The following is a 19,659-nucleotide window of genomic DNA, read 5'->3' as shown; positions in this document are numbered from 1 at the left end:
TTTATGAATACTAAAATAATCCTATATATATTAATACTAAATAAATATGTCTCCGAATCATATATACTAAATGATAACGATTTCATAGGATTACAAATGAGTCTGAAGAGGCTGTGACTGAACAAAAGGAAATTGAGAAGGAACCTGCAGTACCTATAGAGGGTATTGCAGAAGAAGCGGATATTAGTAATGATGCCGAAAGCGTTTCGAAGTCGAAGGACAGTGTTCAACAGGACGTAGAAATGGAGAAGCAAGAGGAAAACAAAACCAATGAAACTGAATGTGATAACAAAGCTGTGGATAATTGTGATGCAAGAAATTTAGATAAGGATACGACAAACGAAAGTCCCGAAGAGTTAGCCGAGAAGGAGAATATCTTAAACGTAATAATTTCATTCGCTGTTCGCGATCTCACGAGTTTAACGTAATAGTTTGCTTTCCAGGCGTTGGGATTACAAAGCCTCCGGGCGGCGAATGAGGCGAAACATCAGAAGATAAAAGATAAAGAGAAACCTTCCACGTCAACGGGCAGGGGCGACATATACACGGGCACTTTGAAAACGGTGATAAAGATCAACAAGAAAAAGGGAAAGAACTCGTTCAAGATGACATTACAGAAGAACAAAACTAAGGCCGACGGCGAGGCCAATTCTGGCGAGGAAGGTTACAAAATTATGAAAGAGGTAAGCGACAATCAATGAGAATGAGTTCAGCATTTTAATCGCCTTTTTTTGTTTTGTAGGGTGCTTCCAACGCATGGAAACACAACAAAGATTCTTCAGATACCGCTGGTGCGCATCGAAAATCACATTATTCTAATCGATCTAACATGGGTAATTATTGGTTTAGGGTTTTTAGTTTTTCATTTGAGTTATTAAGTATGGTGGTACAATATGAAATATTTGACTTTATAACTACTAAATTTGCTTTGTAAAATATTTATCCATATCTGGGACATTATTATGCAATATCATTGGACGTTTCATACTTTTTAATTTGTGTTCCCATATCTTTTAATTTTCTATATATAATTTTTTTCCTGGACACTGATGCTACAATCATAGTCCCAGTACCTTTTATTCACCCTTCATTCTATGTATCATTTAGATATGTCAAAAATTATGTTGATCAGGGCTACTAATTAAGATTTAGCCTCTACAATTTAATATCGAACATTATACATATTATACTATTGAAAATTTCATATTGTATAACTTTAATCATAAAACAACTTATAACACAATTAATTTTTTAATCAATTAAAATTCTTATTAACTCTAAATTTAATCTGGTTCATTAATTTAGCTCGGAACGGTAGAGTAACATTTTTAGTTGGAAATGTATAAAAAAACACCAACGTCATTGAAGCGATACCCAACAAACTTTTTTTTACCTCTGAAGATCGAATCCTTGTTTATTTAAACTTTTTGTTTTTTTTTTGCTTTTTTACATACGCATACGTATAATTTTGTTTCATAAAGGGCATGCTTTATTTTCACTCAATAGGTGATATCAATACCTAAAAATAAGGGGTGAGTTCACTGACTGAGTCTTTATTTTGAGGTTTTTAAAGTATATATATTTAATATATGTATTATTTTAAAGTGATTGGACAAGTTATTGTTTCTTCTTATTAACATACATAAATGCTACAACTAAATAATGATTTATTTGAATATAATCAATTTATAAAATTACGAAACAGTAAGATAGAATTATATAGTAATAAAAAAATACAACTTTACATTTAAAAAAAAAAGCTGTCCAAATTTTTGACTATTTTTGGGCCTAAAAAGTTTATCCTAAAAAGGTATTACTCACGAAATATTTAAAATCCCAGGTCATTTTTGTGAAATAAACGAAAGTGATCAAACATTTCAGCCAGATTGATCAATCAATTTTTGATTTACAGCACGAGTAATTTTTGAAGTTTTACTGGCAAAGAGAAATTAAAAACCTGATAAATAAAACAGTTGGCGAGCCCTACTCCTGCATAATAAGCTTTTACCGTTTTTTATTTGTTTCGGGGTGAAGGTATTAGACAATAATCAATAATATACAGCAATAAGATTAGAAAATATACCAAAATTAAGGGAGCTCTCGAGTTCATTATGTCTGTCTGCTTAAAAAACCAATCCTCAGTGAATCAGTTGCATATTGTATCGTTATATACCCCACGAGAATTAATTAAAAATTTCGTTTCTAAAGATGGCAGTAGCGAGCACACGTCTGACAGTGAACAAGCGGCCCACGAGAAGATTGAACAACAAAAATCTCTAGTTATCCCGGAGAAAGCTAGTTCTTTCAGCATACATCCTGAACGACTCTGTAAAGATGAGTGTTCCTATTGTTTCGGCAAGTTCGGATTATTCGATACACCTTGTCATATTGCTCAGATGAAAAGCGTGGAAAGACAAAACAAAATACTAGCAAGTAATAATTATCTCACAAATCATTAATATGACGTGGTTTCATCACTTCTTTAATACCTTTTAACAGGCGAAAAACACTTAACTAGAGACTCGTGCTTGTGTGATGCTTGTTACCGTCACGTGGATCGCAAATCTAACTCTCCGTCGTACACCAACAAATCACTGAAGAGGAATTCGTTGGTGGCACCCGGACCCAAACAAAACCATTGTCATGTACTAGGATGTAATAATGTTTCCACCAACATTCTTCGTCGCAAATGGATCATAAAAATGAGGAAAAGCATATGCCAGGCAGTACGTATTCGCAGCTTTTTGACTACTTTCATTTAAAAAAGTATTTTATTAATAGATTAACATAGATCTGGATAATCCTGGGTTACACTCGATTCCAATCTGCGACGAGCATTTCGCCGCTTTGGAGCACTTGATGGTTTGTGCCATGTGTAAGCGACGTCTAGCTAGAAACCACATACACTACCTAGGCCCCGAAGTTAAGGATTTAAACGTTGCTCTGAAAGATGAAGGGATCTGTATCTGTCTCACGGATAAGCCAGTAGTATGTAAATTGTGCAAGTGTTTCGCCTCGATCATACTGAAAGATCCAGACGAGAGAGCTGAAAACAGCGTCAATTTTTTTATGGAATACAAGAAAAGGTAATATGAATCAATAATTGTTTATTTGACATACTGTAAACCCTTTAAATATTTCAGATTATTGCATTTTAATGACATCGTTCCTATGGATGCTGCCGCTGCCGATGAACCCATAGTAGTGCCTACGAAAAACGAAAAGAGTAGCGATAAGAAAGATTGCGAAAAGGAATCCGGTAAAAGGAAAAAGAGATTGCGCAATTCTTCAAACGAGACCACCCACAGTGGCAAAGACAGTCAAGAGGACAAAGACGATAAGAACATGGATGATGGCGACGAAGGGTAATGCTACTCAAAAATGTCCGTCTATATTGTATTAACCAAGTTATTTTATTCTATTTCAGAACCTCAGATCGTGCGGAATCGAAAAATCCGTCGGACAATCATTCGGACTCTCAATCGCCAGACGAAGGAGACGAATACTCCAACATTGACTACAATACTCTAATTCCGGCCATTGCCATGGAGTGCCCGAGCGATAACGAGAGCAAAAAGGAACTATCCAGAAAAGCCACTGCCTTACAAAATAAGATCTCTAAGATTGAATCGGTAAGTAAACAAATCAAATTAAGTCTAATCAAACTAATCCACCGATAACTGTCAATACGTAATTTTTAATGGTATACTTAGGCGTTATAATATTCTTCAAGAAATTTGATTATTTTAACTATCGACTTCCGGATTATAGCGGCGTTTGTTGACTAAAATTAGCCAAATGTTGGCAATCGTTACAAATTGCATCTTCATCGCGGGTTGCTCTGAGTCTGATATTTAAGTAAGTCCCTGTGACAACTCGTTAGTTAACAGATTAAAAGCCTGTTTTTTATAGTCTGTGTTTAATTACAGTATGTAGTTTAAAACCCAGGAGGATGATGTACCAATTGAGATATCTTATAGGACTTATCTTTGTTACGAATATTTTGGTGTTTATACACTTGAAAACCTTCTCGAAGTTTTCTCTCAAAATAGCCTTGAGGTATGACTGGAACCTCTTGGATAGTATTAGGCTCTCACGCATCGTTAATGTCCTGTTATCCGTATACTTATCCTCCCAGTTTATCCTATAAACATTTTCTCACACTTGAACCTTGTTAACTTTAACGCCGAAGACGTCCTGTGGCTTGCAGTTGGCGCACTTCTTCCCCTTCTTTAGAATGTAAACGTTGATTCTTATTGCTCGTTTAATATATATTTTTATTTGTATCCATTAAGTTACATTAATTCTCAAGAACACGGCTGAGACAGTTAAATTAATTTTGTAAGTTTAGTTCCAATATTAAAAATCTCAATAATATCGGTAAATTAAGGTATTCAGGATGGATAATTTTTGGAATGGGTAATAGTTTGACGCAACTTAAAGGTATCTGTTCTAACTGTGGGTTTCCTGTAAACTTGGTATCCTAGTTGCCTAAAAAGAATATAGGAATCGCCAACAATTTAGTTCACTATTCAGCACACTTTATTTGATTAAATAGTAAATAACAATAATTTATACGTTATCAAATAAGACAGATTTTTTATTTCGAATAAAGTGTTTTTGCAGGAACCTTTATTTTATTATTTTATGTAAAAAAAATACTGGAAAATCATAGATGTGCCAATTTCCATTTTATAAATTTGTAAAATTCATTTTAATCTCGAAGATTTTTCCTTCTCTTTTTATATTTGTTAAAAGGAAATAAAACAGATGGAATAACAGTCCGAGGCGTCAGAACATGTAACCGAATCAGTCTATAAATTTCAATTTGGATTGGCACTGGTGGGCCATGCTGTGACATGTCTGCAAAAGTCTTCAAAACATTAATAATAATAATTGGAGGTTGCAAGCTGGCAAACGTTATAACCCAAAAATCATATTTTATACGCCACATTGCGACGTGCGACGTCATAACTTTTAATGACGTGTATTGGTTGTTTTATTGGGTGGGTTATATGTTAGTGGCGTCATTCTCTAGCTCAGCGAACGCTTAGAAAATGGCGTACGCTTTTTAAAAATGTTAATTTTGATTTGCAAGACAAGAACAGCTCGGGTAGTGAATGAAATTCACTGTTGTATGAATTGGAAGTTTTGAAAAACTTTAAGGATTATAGTACGCAAGAGACTAAAAACCTAAAAAAAAACAAGGAAATAACTTTTCTCCTTTGCGAATATGTAACCTGTTGCTTCAACGTTAAAGACGCAGAGGTCGAATTATCGCTGACAATGCACTGCTAAAGCTATGCGGTCCGTATAACTCTAAAACCAAATGACCTACTACAATTTAAGCATGGACGGAAAACGGCTGGAATACTTGCAAAATCAAGTCAATATCATCAAAATTGTTTTAAAAACAGCGTTTAGGTATTATAAAGACTTTAGAACAAAATATAACGACCAATATATTTTTAATTGCAGTTTTTCTTAAAATTACATTCCAATTGTGAATACCTTCTCGTTTGGAGGTAGCGCGATTGGAGACTTGCAAAAACTTTGTTTAAGTCCGAATGTAATGATTGCTCCTTCATTCAAAATAATCTGTTTTAGTTGGCCAATATTCACCTGTCCGTCGCATATTTTTAAGTGTTCCAGCAAAAATACAGAAGTCTAACGATATTTCTCTCACACATAAAAATCCATCTTTTTGGATATCACTATTCTTGAGCTTTCAAGTTCTAAAGTAAAAGTGTTTTCTACCTATAATAATATGGCAGTTGCTATTTATAATATATTTTATACTGTGATGCTATGATGAGTGGGGCGTCTAGACATATCAGTTTGGTTTATATTAGAATAGATTTAAATGAATTAGAAGTGAATGAAGGGTCTAAAAGTTGTTTATGTTTTAACCGCTTCACATTTAATACTTATGATAAAACACCTACTATCAAATATGTTCAATATTTAAACAAAAAATACATAACAAAACATTTGAAATATCATTACAGATTGGAACTGCTGTGGAGATTTCAAAGACCGTTAAATCAAAGAGCGACATGAATAAATTCAATGATCTTGCCGCACAGAAACTCGGTAAAAACCCATCAATTTCGTTGAGGCCAAACTATTCGTCCAGCGATAACGATCCTGAACTGTGGTCTAAAACACCAACCAACCTAATCTCTAATCCAGCGATAACCGTCAGGCAACTATTCCAAGGTATGTTATAGACTAATTGGGATGATGAAAAACATAGTGGTTTTAGTCATCTAGCTTTATCTACAGTAAACTAAATCATATTTGAAATTCAAATTTATTATTTTTATAGGCGACAAGGTTAGTTCTTAAGAAAAATATTAGTTTTTTGGCAAAAAAATCGAAAAACCATTTTTAAATATTAATCACTTCACTTACACCCTATATTTCCCACCATCTCAATTAATTATTGATTGGTTAATTTTTCATTGGTACTTTTCAACAGGCGAAGAAGACCTAGGTCTGTCAGGTAATATCGACTTCAATAACGTCGTGGATCGTACTCCGGAAGGTTGGGAGAAGTGCGTAGCTACAATTCAATATGATGAAGAGACCAAATTACTATGGCAGGAACTCCAGAAACCATATGGAAGCAAGAGCAGCTTCCTGAGACATTTGATTTTGTTGGAGAAATATTTCCGGTAAGATTTCTGTTATGATTTTTAGGCAACAGTTTAATTTTTTTGATTCATTTAGAAATGGAGATTTGATACTGTCGCCTACAGCTAGTCATCACGCTACTAATTACAGTGAAAGCGTCCATAACCGTTTGCGCGCTTATGATAATATCCCAAGCTCGGCTGGTAATATCCAACCTATCAGTATGCTGCCATTCAACAAAATGAACAAAAGTGTTAGCATCATAGCCACAGTTGGACAATCCAGTTCGAATAATATACCTCCAGTTACAATAAGCCAAATAGGAAAAAATGGAGAGGTAAGCAAAACATACACAATACAGTTTTTATTCTAGTTTTAGATTATTTTTCAAATAAAACCTTTAAGCCAGTTAATTATTAAAAGCTTAAGCCTTAAAATAAAGCCAGTTAAATTGTGTTCAACATTTAAGCAGTGTAAATAAAACGTGTTGTTACTAGATGAATATTTGTTTAATATAATTTTTATTATTATGTATGGATCTTGCACTAGCACTGATTTTAGTGATTCAATTTGTGATTATAGATTAACATAGAATATTATCAAATTATTGGCATATACCTGCGACTTTAGAAAGTTCCACAAAAACGTCTAAGGAGGTTAAACCATTCTAATCGGTATTCCTTTCTCAGGTGCACATCCCGTCCAAGTTCATATCGTTCAATTTTGGTTACATGTATTTAATTATACTTGTTTACATGGGTTTTCATGCAAAAGTGTGCCTCTAACAAGTTAAACATACACAGTCTAAAAACATTACCGTTACAGGCTGCCATTATATACTTTCGCAAAATCGAATTTAATAAAATATAGTAACTCGTAGTAATTGCAAATGTACTACTTAAGCCTTTTTTTTAAGAAAACGACTAAAACTCCCATCACGCTGCATCAACTGAGCCAACCTCCACTGTTAGCAACGAATATCTCTACCCAAGCCTCATCTTCAAAAACGAAAACAGGCGCTCCTCCTGGATTAATATCACTCCAAACTAGCTCGACCAAAACCGCCACGCTTTTCAGAAACCAACCGCAGAGCCAAAAGATTAAATTCCCAATTACCAAAAATTGGAGACCGAACCTCATACCCATCGATGCGACCAAGAAAAATGAAAAGAAATCCGGACTTGTACAGGTAATTATCTATTTTTATGATATTTCTTAAAGTGTAAGCATAACTTTGTTGGTATTCAGGTCATCTCAGGTGGCAAACCATACCATATAACCCTAGAAGATTACAAGAAGATGTGCGCAATAAAACGCAGCTTTGAAGCAAAACAGAAAAAGCTACAAGAGCAGCAGCTTTCTAAACAGAGTCCACAATCAATATTATTAGCGCCCAACTCACTGCTTAAGATTCCGAAAAAAGGTCAAGCCGTCAACAAGACGTCTGGTGGAATTGTTACCGAAAATAAGTCCGTGAACGTACTGGCTAACATTTCGGCGTCAATGAGTGATTCCAGCGAAACCATCTTGGAGAAACTTGATAAACAAGTTGAGAGCCTCGGTCAAGGCCAAGATGGGAAAAGTATCACCATAGAGAAAAAGGGATCCCTGCAGAACATGCCAAAGATTCCCAAATCATTGACCGTTATACCCCAAACTGTTCGTAAATGTTCCAGGCCGCCCAGCCCGGTTCTGTACATAACAAAGAATGGTGTCTCCAATGTGAATGCCACTAACTGCCCTTCCACCAAACCCTGATTGTTGTTAGTTAATGTTAAATTCTTAAAACGTTAAGTGCCTAAGAATCGAATTTTGAGAATACCTTAACCAGATTTCGAGACTGTTAAAAGTACTAATGTCGGTCAATTGTTCTTCGTTATTTGTAGCTATGACTTTGAAACAATCATTAGACTTTTGATTAAACATTAGTGTATATATTGATACACAACAAATAAATATTTTTGTATGAAAACAGACAAACTTGTATATACAAGTTACGCAAGATTATTCTTAGTTTGTAAGTACCAATAAACCACCAATTGTTTTTTAGTTTTATAGGAAAAGCAATATTTTCCCCATAAATTATATATATATTATATACATAAATTTACGAGGCCTGTATTATATTTTTTTAAGAATGGAAATAACCAATCAATACTAATTATTTAAGTGTAAACAAAAATTAAAAACGCGTGCCTAAAAAAGAAGTATGTTGATAAAGCGCTTCAGCTTTTTTATGAACTGATACTTGTAGAGTGTGAACAAAATTAAGGTGCTATAGACGTTTTTCCTCGGCTTTATCCTCAAGCACCATTGTTGAATAAATTAATAGTAAAAAAACCAAATATAGATTTGTTGAAATTGTTTATAATTTAAATATTAGTGAGAGATCTTAAAAGCGTTCAATAAGTTATTCATCGTTTTTTAATCGATTTATTAATTGTACATATTTAACCAAGTTAAGAATCTTATATATTTTTTTTTCATATAGTTTTAGTATAGTATTACAAAGGGTTTAAGATTTTGTTTTTGGTGAAATTTAAAACACCTTCAAATAATCTATTTCATCAACACTATTTTTATATCAAATAATTTATTGTATCTCCTCTGCAATACTTTATGCTAATTCTAAGTCCTCTTTTATTTAGTTGAGTTGTTTATTTTTAATTGTTTAAGTAGTATATTACTATTATTATTTACTTTGACTAGGTTAATTTATTTTTTACTATTTTTAGTATTTTTTGTAATTTTGAATTTTTCGTAGATTTTATTAGTGTGATTTGTAGATACTTTAGTTAATGAATTAAACTAAAACAATTTACTATACCTGTGCAGGGTAGTCACACAAACATCAAACATTTACATAAGTGTAAAAACAAGAATATAAATAACATGTGTGTTATATCACCATTGCCCTTGTGTCATATATATATATTTCATTTTTTCTCTAATTATGCCCTACTAGATATTTGGGAGGAAAATCCGCATATCATGTATTTTTCAAAAAGAATAACATCATGTAAGACTTTTAGTTTAATAGCTCCTGTATATAGCCCGATGAAAGGAGAGAAGAAAAACCTCTTGTATATTTATTTCCATCGTGCTTTTTATATTAGTTTAATTTCTTTTTATTATTGGGTTTTTTAATAAAATTATTTTTGACACTATGTTAGTTTCCTTCATACCTTAAAATCTCATAAATGTATATAATTCGTAATAAAATAGCGTTTTTATGTGTTAATAGATTTCTCCAATGAAATATAGACTTTACTTACAGGTAAAAAAATTTTCAACGACCTGATTTGGAAATACTTGGCCCTTTTCTAAAATAGGGTAGATGTTTAATACACAAACACATGAGACATTTTAAACTAAAATTTAAACAAATATATTCACTTTTTCACAAGCGTACTAAACAAATTCACGACAAACGGTATAAAGCGTTTACGTTCAGGATTTTGAAAATATGACATTATAGGTTTCTTTATTTATTTAATATCTGTATTCACATAGAGCAATAATGCAATAATTCATTTATTTCAATTAATATTGTATAAGTCAATAACTTTTTCAGAAACTCCTACGCGAATTCGCGAACTACTACGTCGATTGGTGTAAAGATGCCTTTGGATGAATCGTATTTTTTGGTCGTAATTGTACGTCATGTGTAACTATTACCTGTCATGCAACTGATATCTATCTATTATAAATATGTAATATAAATTAAAATTAAAGGAATAATTACGTTTATTTATTATCACGTCAAAGCAACACATAAATTTTAAATGATATAACGCATATGATTACATATCATACGGGCATATTACAGAATTATGCAGATAGAACTACGTGAGATAAATGGTCTTGAATTTAAAATTCTTGTATGCATTTAAATATTACAACTAATGATTGATAGAATTGCAAAAATGGTTTAGTTATAATTATAAAATACAATCTTAAAAACAAATCTAAATAGAATCGCCTGCTTATTAATGTCAGTTGTTTCTCTCAGTATTAGTTTTATTTAATCTTTATATTACAAAAACGAAAATATTCCAATGAATTCTAACATGACATCAATAATTCATTAAAATAAAACACTTTAAACTACGAATTATCTGTTCTTTATTTCATACAAAAACCACAATACCATCCTTATATAATTTCATTAACAAACACTTTTTCACAATCTAATAAAAAACTTAAAATGGCACGTGATGATATTAAGCGCAATAATAAAAAAGAACGTTAAATGCTATCAGATGTTCAGGAATGTCTTGACTTGAATATCACAAACCCTTTCGAAAGATTCAAAGTAGGCGTTGGAAAAAAAAGTAAAAGCATTAATTATTCCTCTACATATTTTTATGAATCGTTATGACAGGATACAAATTAATCAATACTAGATTGTGAAAAAAATTAAACTGTATATTGGGGTCTGTAAAGAACTACATATTTCTAATTTAACTAGCCTACTGAGAAATTGGGAAATATTTCATACATAGTCAGTTGAACATAATACTTGATTCAAATACCTCTAGAATGTGGTAATATTCTTTACAAAACCCAAATTCGGCCATTCACAATAATAAGGTATTATATCACATAAGTATAATTTGTGTTTCAATCCAAAGATATGTATTTTTACCTTCTTTGTGTGATAACAAAAAAAAAGCATTAAAGACGACTTCCGCTATACAATATTTTGTGAAAAAATATTCATCGTTCATAGATCAACAGACATTAGTCAACAATGAATAGATCTCTTATTGTAAGCGCCCGTAAAGGTTAATTATTCAATAAAATCCATTATCATAATCTTGCAAGGGCTATTATATAAAAATCTCCAGTTGAAAACATATAAAAATAATTAGAACAGTATACGATATTTACTTTTATTTATATTCTTAGAAGCTAGATGCGAATGAGGATTATGTAGTAATGTTTACGTATGCCTGTGTACATATATATTCTGATTCTGAAATAAATCGGATCACACATGCTTAGTATACAAATTCTCATTCGCCCGTGTACATCTTTATCGGCAGCCATCGCAAACGCGAACCGGCGAGTCCCAGCCCCTCAGGGGTACAGCCTTTCGCGAATTTGAACAATTATCACAAACACCCTTGCCACAGTCACGGCAATGGTGGAGAGCTAATAATGGCCCAAATGGCTCTTTGCATAAAACACATTCCTTACATTCGCTATCGGGTATCCAATACGAAGGTCGTGCAGTATCCTAGAACATAAATTTAACTTAATGTAAACTGTAATATTTACCAATTCACCAACCACTTTTAACTATCAAAGTCTGAAAAAAACTTATTGAACAATAATCAATAATTAGATTAGAATTAATCAATATGACTAAATTTTTTAAAAAAAAGTCAAAAGAATCCTAAAAATAAAGTGAGATTATTGAAATAATGTCTTAATGATTATTGAATGTGTCTTCTTGTTGGACCAAAGAGTCAACAAAGAATATTATGTGCGTTATCTACGTGAAAAACTATTCGTTTCAAAAGCTTCGAATTACGAGACTTAAATTTCGCGATTTAATTTAGGATACAAATGTCTCTAGCAATACAAATGTCAATTAGACTGATTTACTTTCATTAGGTTCACACGCAAATCTTTATAAAATCTCAGAATCAGAAAAAATTAAATAAAAAAGTTTGTTTACTGCGAAACAATTTCGCAGTAAACTTTTCATTCGAGTTTCTTACAGACTAATAATACTTCTCTAATAAAGGGAAATAAATGCCCAAACCTTTATAAAATCCCTAGGAATATCCAGAACGGTTTTAACTGCTGATATCGAATTAACCACAGTCTCACTGATATACCTTGCTCTGACTTCTGTCAGATCGTCTGTATTTAACCCATCCAAAAGACTGTCTCCACGACCTTCTAAGTCCTATAATATAAAGAGTTATATATTAATAAACCGTTAAAACAAGTCAACAAAGGGACTTACTTCATGACATGAGTCGCATACTCTAACTGGATCTGTCCAGCCCTTATGAGGTACCGGACATCTTTTCGAAGAACAATACTCGCAAAAACCTTCACCGCAATTTCTACAGTGATGCTTCGAGAGAACAATTTTATTTGAACCCGAGGGTAGAAATGATACGTTACATTTGAAACAGGCCTACAAATGACAAAAATAACAAATAATGATTATCAAGCGTTGCAGATTCAACTCACTTTTATTTCACTGTTGGGCCGCCAATAGCTGGGTGCTATCTTGTCATTCACCCAGTCGGTGATCATCTTGGCTGGTTGTGAGCTAACACTAGATACCGCGTCCGTTAAAACCGTTACTTGGTCTACTACTTTCTGAGCAGAAATTCCTACTCCAATTAAACTCTTATCCTGGAAATAGTAATTGTCCTTTTAGAACACAAATTAGTAGATTCAGTCCAGTAACCATATATGAAGAAATTGGCAGGCTCACGAGAACACTTGCTATACCCTTAATTTGGAATTTTTTAGTTTTGCCCCAAAGGTGTCCACATGAAAGCTATAAACACGATATTACGTTATACAGTACATATATCACCAACGAACAGACAAAATAAAAATGTGTATTATTAAGAAAATGATTTTGATAATGGGTTACTTAAACAAATGAGTTGGACGTGACAATGACACTTGAAAATGCAAACACCTGGCCTTAGAACGTGTTCTTATAAGCCTCCCTAAATTTTAGAACGTACACCTGGCCAAACGTGCACTATCTCCAATCGCACAGCTTCATCCTCGGGATTCTTATTGCCATACCAGTGTTGTCTGCAATTTAAGTAATAAATATTACATATAGTAAATATCAATAAATTAAATTATACAACTGTTAGATCCAACAGTTGGGCTTTATATATATTCTGTATTTTAGTGATATTTTCTGCCAAATAAGCATAAAAATTCAGTTCAATCAAAATGTTTCCCATCTTATCTTTATCTTGAGGATACAATATGAGCCACAAGAAACCCCCAACTTCATCTACACAAAGTCGAATTGTGGTTAAAAACGTGGCGTGTCAATGCAAATAAGACAAAATCCACCCAAGTGACATTCACCCTTTGTAAAACAACTTGTCCCTCAGTAAAAATGAATTATGAACTCCCGCAAGCAAACAATGCTAAATATGTGGGAATGCATTTTCATCGATGTTTAATATAGAAAAAATATAGTGACAAAACGCAAATAGCTTGGGCTTAAACTAAACCAAATGCATTGGCTGATAGGACGTAAATCTAAATTATCCTTAGATAACAAGGTTTTGCTGTATAAGTCAATATTTAGGTCCATTTGGACCTATGGTATGTATGACCTGTGGGGTACTAACAGCAAATCTAATATAGCTATCCTTCAGTGGTTCCATAATAGTGTTGCGAGCCATCGTCGATGCCACATATTACGTCTCCAACAAACTAATTCAGCGCGTTATCCTCTCTGAGACTCTGAAAACCTGTTAGTATATCCTAAAGCACCCACAAAGCAGTCAAAGCTGCGTGACGACAGTGAAGTGCGTAGGCTCTAGAATAAGTTAGAATAATTTTTAGAATAAGTTAGGATAGACTTTAGAATAAGTTAAAATAGTATATAGAATAAGATTTAGATTACATATTTGTTTGTTTGTAGCAGACCACTTACTGAAGCGATCTTCTACATGTCAGTATATTTATTGCCAACGGGAAGAGTGTTGAAGTTCTAAGACATTAATTAAAAAAATGGTTATCTTTGCCCTTTAATTTTAGCATTCAGAATTTAGGAAGCTGTCTCAGGAGATATTTTACCCACCTTAGCAGTAGATTTCTTCAAATCAAATAGGAAAAGTAATAACTCCTTCTAGTATTCCTATTTTAAAGTAACATTCATCCTTTTTTATTAACTTAAATTACCAAAATGTGAAGGATCCAATACAAGAAATTCATTCAGCAATTCAGAAAAAATATTCAAAATTTATCATCTTCATTTACCTGCTTCTATATATTTCGCCACAATGTGGACATTCTATCACATAACCAGACATGACGTAATTTAAGTATGATTTCCACGATGTGTCTTGGCTTGTCTGCGACGTCGGTTTAACAATCACCTTCTTCCCACCAGTATAACATCTCTAAAGTGAATTAAACACTCGGTATATTTTTGTACAGTCCTTAATCAAAACAAACTATTTCCATACCTTACATAAATAAACACAGTTTTGATATTGATGTTGGAATTTACATAATTCATTAGTAGTGTGATCCTCGCCTTCATCCTTGTGCCCCATCGACAGGACACAACCAGTCTTACAGGAGAGACATCTCTCGGGACAGGTAAAAAACTGTGACAAATATAATTGAGGGTTTACATCGCTAAGTGGTAAATGATATTTTTCATTGATGTTCTGAAAATTAAGACCTGTCAATAAAACGGAAAGGGCATTCATATGGTCATATGCCCAGGATGTTGCCATTAACATCGAGAACATATAACATATATTTAGTTAGATATGTACGATAATTTTCTTGAAATTGTTTTTTTATTAGTTTAAAACATGAAGATTAAAGGTTAAACAAAACATACGAGTTCTTGTGTAGTGTTGCTACATATGTATTAGATGTAATACTTATTAACTCTTCAACATGCTTAGAAAATAAATAGTTATTATGATAATGATCATTTCTTAACTGATATATCTACAAATATATGAATAACCAAATAGAGGTTAATATTACGACTTAAGGCCACCAGGAATTAATTTTTATAATTTTTCATTGTTTTATCATTTTTTTATCAAAAAATTTTTTTCAATTGTTGTATATGGCAATAATGGCGCGAAATACAGGCTACTGATAAAAAATAATTCCTTACCCTGATATTAGAATAATGCCTAGTTAATAAAACATGTTTAGAATGCTTAAATTGATAAGAAGTTAATAAAAAAATTGTAGATTATTTCAAAATAGCTAACCTTGAGCATTAAATAAATGTATTTGGCGTCTCTTGGAGATCTAACATCAGTACTTTCCAATTCTTTGGTCAACACAAACTTTAAACGATCGAAAGACGTAGAAGAACCTAAAGACGTCCTGACACCAACATATTTAATAAAACCGAATGAATCGTAAGTTAGGCCAAGGTCGGAGAAGGTACTTTTCAAAATATCCTCAGCTGACTGGTCCACGCTGGCGCGATCATGAAGGTCGTCTAACGTATTGGTGTGTTGAGTCTCGTGAAATATTACTACGCCGGGGCCTAAACCTGAAATTTTAAAATCATCCTACAGACTCAATGTCAAGACGAAATCCGTCCCGTATTTACCAGTGCTAATTTTATCACCATCTATTCTGAGCACCGCTTTTTGCAAAGCATAACTGAAATGGTCCTTGTACGCTTTCGAAGCACCTCCTAGAAATGTGTACATGTCCCTTTGAAGTCTATCAGATTTTGTGCGATAAACGATAACGTCGGAAACGGCAAGCACTTTCAGTAATAACCTGGTACGTTGGTTTTCTTTCTTCGAAATGCCTGAGAGCAATATCATATTAGAATATGTGAAAAAGTAATCTACATTTTTTACGTGAAATATAAATCATCATTCAAAAGAATACTTTCCTACAAACTAATTAGCGCTAAAATGGATAAGCAACTTTTTTGTTAATCTTCTTAGGTAACTTAAGGTTCTTTAGGTAACGATGAAAATACATATATCTGTTCGTGTATTAAAAATAAACAATGCAAAATAATACACCAAGAAGATATAAAATTGATAAAATACGATACGATGAAAAAGAATAATTGAAAATATATAAACTCAATTCTCAATATATCATAAGTTATTATATACTATGTTATATAACACAACTAATATGGGCGCTGGCTACGGACTGGGTATAAGTGTTTGTGTTAAGATTGAATGGTGCAACTAGTAGAGTAACTAAGAGTAAGGACTGTAAGTAACTAGTGATGTCTACAAATAGACGTCGTCGAAAGGTTTGGTTTATCATAGATAAACCGTCAGTGTCGTTTTTTATCACTGTTAAACAAGTGATCTCTTTTTTTCTATCAAATAAAATAGTATCTCAAGGTAAATTAAACTTTGTGTTTTAGACCCCATTACATTTTCACGTAGATCAAATAGTGACGATACAAAATGAAATAAAAATTTGTAGGAATGTTGTAATTAAAAGAGAATAACACCATGGAATGAGTTGTATAAAATAAAATATTTATATGAGATTCTATATTAAAGGATATAGATGAGTAATCTCAACAGTCAGTAAATCCAAATGACCTAGTCATAATGTAAAAGGTATACAAGAAATGCAATAACAAACGAAGAAAAACTGGCACTTACGATTAACAAAAGGAAAAGAAAAACTATGAGCTAATAGTGGTAGTGTAGTAAAAAAAAACAAAAACATATAAAACCAAGAGTTAAAAATAATAAATTAAAGAGAGCCGGCTTGATCAAGGCGACAGGACGGTCCTCCTATCGTTGAGATAGTCGCGGGTTCAAATCCTGCTGCAGCCTGGATGTACTTTATCTTTGTAATTGTAATTGTAAATGTCTTTATGGCTTGTAGGACCGGTTCAGATGAACCCTCGTCGGTAAAAAGGAGACTTTAAAATATATAAAATAAAATCAAAAGACAAAAATAGAAATATATACAACTTTAATAAGACCGATAATAATGTATAGTGCCAAGACAATAATAATATCATATTATAATGAAAACAGAGAAGGAAGTTTCTATTCTCCAAAATATACCTGGTTACTTGTTAGCACAGACAAATACCTTATATATAGGGAATTCAGTAAAATTTCCCTTTCAATGTTTCATTACTAAAGGGATATAGAGTTTGACTCTGCATCTGTTTTTGAACTTTATCAATTTTGGTACAAAATACTTTAAGTACATGAAGTTTAAACAGTTCTTTCTAACATAGTACAGTTAAATTTCAATGGAAATAGCAAAATTAAGAAAAAGACATTTTTAGAATTTAAGTTTTGAAGTTAATTTTATCAAAGGAAGGTTTAAATATATATTGTTGAAAAATCAGTTACAAGACAATAAACTACTCATGCATTTTTAATGAAAATATAAATCACCCAAAATAAATTAAACAACATTATTAGGCATACACAAAATGTCCAATCAATTTAATGAGCGAGGGAATGCACCATGTGATATGAAAATGTAATTTACAAATGTCTGTCTTATGATAAGTAGTGGCCAAAAACAACACTAACTTTATAATAAGGTTTACAAAGTTGGATAGATAATATGTAACGAGACCATATTAAATATTTCAGATAACAAGGTTATCAATGTTAGTTAATCTGCAGACCTGGTATAAATTTGCTAAATAAAAAGTTATCAGCGTTCAATTGTACAAAAACTTGGTCAAATGTTTGAAGATCAATTACACATCTTTTGGTACATAATATAACAAAGTTTAATGCAAAGAACTGTGCAATGCCAAAATATACAAGTTGTCCTATATTGTAACTCTCTATAATGAATTAAAACATTTCAAAAACCTCAAATTAATCAGCTCCATCTCTAATTACATTCAGAAATTTCAATAATCCTCAATTAATTCAAATAAAATATACAATAAATAAACAAAGTATCAAAGCTTTGTCTTGATAATAATAAACACGTCTAATAGAAAATAAATAGGAAACAAATATACTACTAATGTAATTTTATCTTGTAATATTTACCCAATAGGCCTTCCGTATCCAAACAAATGACATTCAATTTTGGGTCATATTTTGCCCATACACCCATGGTACATGACATCTGGGATGGAGAGGTCTTGAAAACTTCTTCACCATTAAAGAACACATGATTCATAGTATAGGACTTTCCCTCTCCAGTATTGCCAAAAATTGACACTACTTTAACCTTATAGAGAAATATTAAAATATTATATTATAAATATGTTATAGATAATATTAAAAATAATATGTCACCTTTTTCTTTGGTTCCAAATTTAAAGCCCTGATAAAGTCATTTTCCGTCCTGATTTTCAAGTTTTCACTTTCATCTAACAAAAGGATGCTTTTGTCACCTACATTACCAACCTCATCTAAAATTAAAGAACAATGAATAAATAATAAATTTCCTTAAATTTAAATTTTTGAATAAAGTTAGCTCTAGATCATAAATACATACCCAAAATATTTAAAGATTCCATTGGTGGGTCAGATTTAATTTCTTGGGATAAACCATTACTTGTATTGTTAATAGTAGGGTCTAAAGAATTTAGTATCAGAGGCGATCTACCAATAGTTACCAAACTGTGTTTCTTCTTAATGTCGTGGGTTAGGTTCTCCATTTTGTTTACTTTGCTGAAGAATAATACTGAAAAAAATATATCAATTAATGTAAACATTTAATACGCTGCTTTTGCAAATTTGTTAAATTACATTTTTTTATGCCTTGTGGTTCTCTGGCCTCGAGCCGCATTGTGCTCATAAATTACGCGCAATATTTTTATAAATAAACAAACAAACAATTGCACTTGCACAGCTTATAAGACAGTGAAAACGTTTTAACCCTACCTACCCCACCTGTCAAAAAAAAATGCTTTAACTAACAAAATCAAGACCCAATCAGTTAACGTCAAGATCAGTGAGCGCCGAAGAAAACAACGTTAAAAATGTGTTTTTCTATTATATTGTTGAGTGAGCATATGTATACGAATACACTTTCATACACCGAATGTCTCTTCCAGATGTCGTAAACACAACTGAAACTCAATTTACCTTCATGTTATCATCAGGTAGTGGTACGTGACCAGGACCGCATAAAATAGGGCACAAACAAGAACAACAAACAATTATCTCAATGACTTCACCAGAAATTTTGACGTTTCAAGGGATGTTAGGTTATAACGTGCGTAGAATTTATTTTTATCAAATTTTAGAAAGAATGCGCATAGCGTCATTTTCAATATAATACGTCCAATACGTCAAAGACAATATCAAAAAATATTGATAATTAAAACTA

The 19,659-nt window shown here is 32.3% G+C and overlaps 2 protein-coding genes across 10 annotated transcripts in view; one reads left to right on the top strand and one right to left on the bottom strand.

Moving 5' to 3' along the window:
- Positions 1-9,801, top strand: part of east (enhanced adult sensory threshold) — a 52,472-nt gene extending 42,671 nt beyond the window's left edge. For 2 of the 6 annotated variants that reach the window (XM_076394978.1, XM_076394979.1), the window contains exons 9-21: positions 89-383; positions 444-683; positions 743-791; positions 2,209-2,433; positions 2,500-2,726; positions 2,782-3,086; positions 3,144-3,365; positions 3,428-3,632; positions 6,009-6,219; positions 6,482-6,677; positions 6,733-6,973; positions 7,553-7,825; positions 7,885-9,801. In XM_076394978.1, the coding sequence (XP_076251093.1) occupies positions 89-383; positions 444-683; positions 743-791; positions 2,209-2,433; positions 2,500-2,726; positions 2,782-3,086; positions 3,144-3,365; positions 3,428-3,632; positions 6,009-6,219; positions 6,482-6,677; positions 6,733-6,973; positions 7,553-7,825; positions 7,885-8,394 (3,199 nt within the window). In that variant the 3' untranslated portion in view covers positions 8,395-9,801. Of the gene's footprint in view, positions 1-88; positions 384-431; positions 684-742; positions 834-2,208; positions 2,434-2,499; positions 2,727-2,781; positions 3,087-3,143; positions 3,366-3,427; positions 3,633-6,008; positions 6,220-6,481; positions 6,678-6,732; positions 6,974-7,552; positions 7,826-7,884 lie in introns of all 6 variants that reach the window. The other 4 variants (XM_076394974.1, XM_076394975.1, XM_076394976.1 and 1 more) reach the window with 3 other exon arrangements.
- A 943-nt stretch (positions 9,802-10,744) lies between these two features.
- Positions 10,745-19,567, bottom strand: LOC143191358 (zinc finger FYVE domain-containing protein 1). Of its 4 annotated transcripts, none has more exons than XM_076396322.1 (13): positions 19,416-19,567; positions 18,823-19,011; positions 18,621-18,736; positions 18,369-18,552; positions 15,959-16,165; positions 15,609-15,898; positions 14,835-15,041; positions 14,626-14,768; positions 13,362-13,434; positions 12,850-13,017; positions 12,617-12,793; positions 12,410-12,556; positions 10,745-11,878 (listed from the first exon to the last, which is right to left on the bottom strand). In XM_076396322.1, exons 2-13 carry the CDS (start codon positions 18,983-18,985, stop codon positions 11,675-11,677), a joined length of 2,079 nt encoding a protein of 692 aa, XP_076252437.1. In that variant the 5' UTR covers positions 18,986-19,011; positions 19,416-19,567; the 3' UTR covers positions 10,745-11,674. The 4 variants fall into 4 exon arrangements, with proteins under 4 accessions (XP_076252437.1, XP_076252436.1, XP_076252434.1 ...); XM_076396321.1 differs by having other exon boundaries at positions 12,850-13,035; positions 19,416-19,549; XM_076396319.1 differs by lacking the exon at positions 19,416-19,567 and adding an exon at positions 19,077-19,391 and having other exon boundaries at positions 12,850-13,035.
- Between the last annotated feature and the right edge of the window lie 92 nt (positions 19,568-19,659).

The sequence above is a fragment of the Rhynchophorus ferrugineus genome, unplaced genomic scaffold, assembly GCF_030347505.1.
Source record: "Rhynchophorus ferrugineus isolate W39M unplaced genomic scaffold, kcgeb_rfMv2 rfM2, whole genome shotgun sequence".
In the NCBI taxonomy this organism is placed as follows: Eukaryota; Metazoa; Arthropoda; class Insecta; order Coleoptera; family Curculionidae; genus Rhynchophorus; species Rhynchophorus ferrugineus.
Note: the sequence above shows the minus strand (reverse complement) of the source record. Positions and strands in the feature narration are given on the sequence as shown.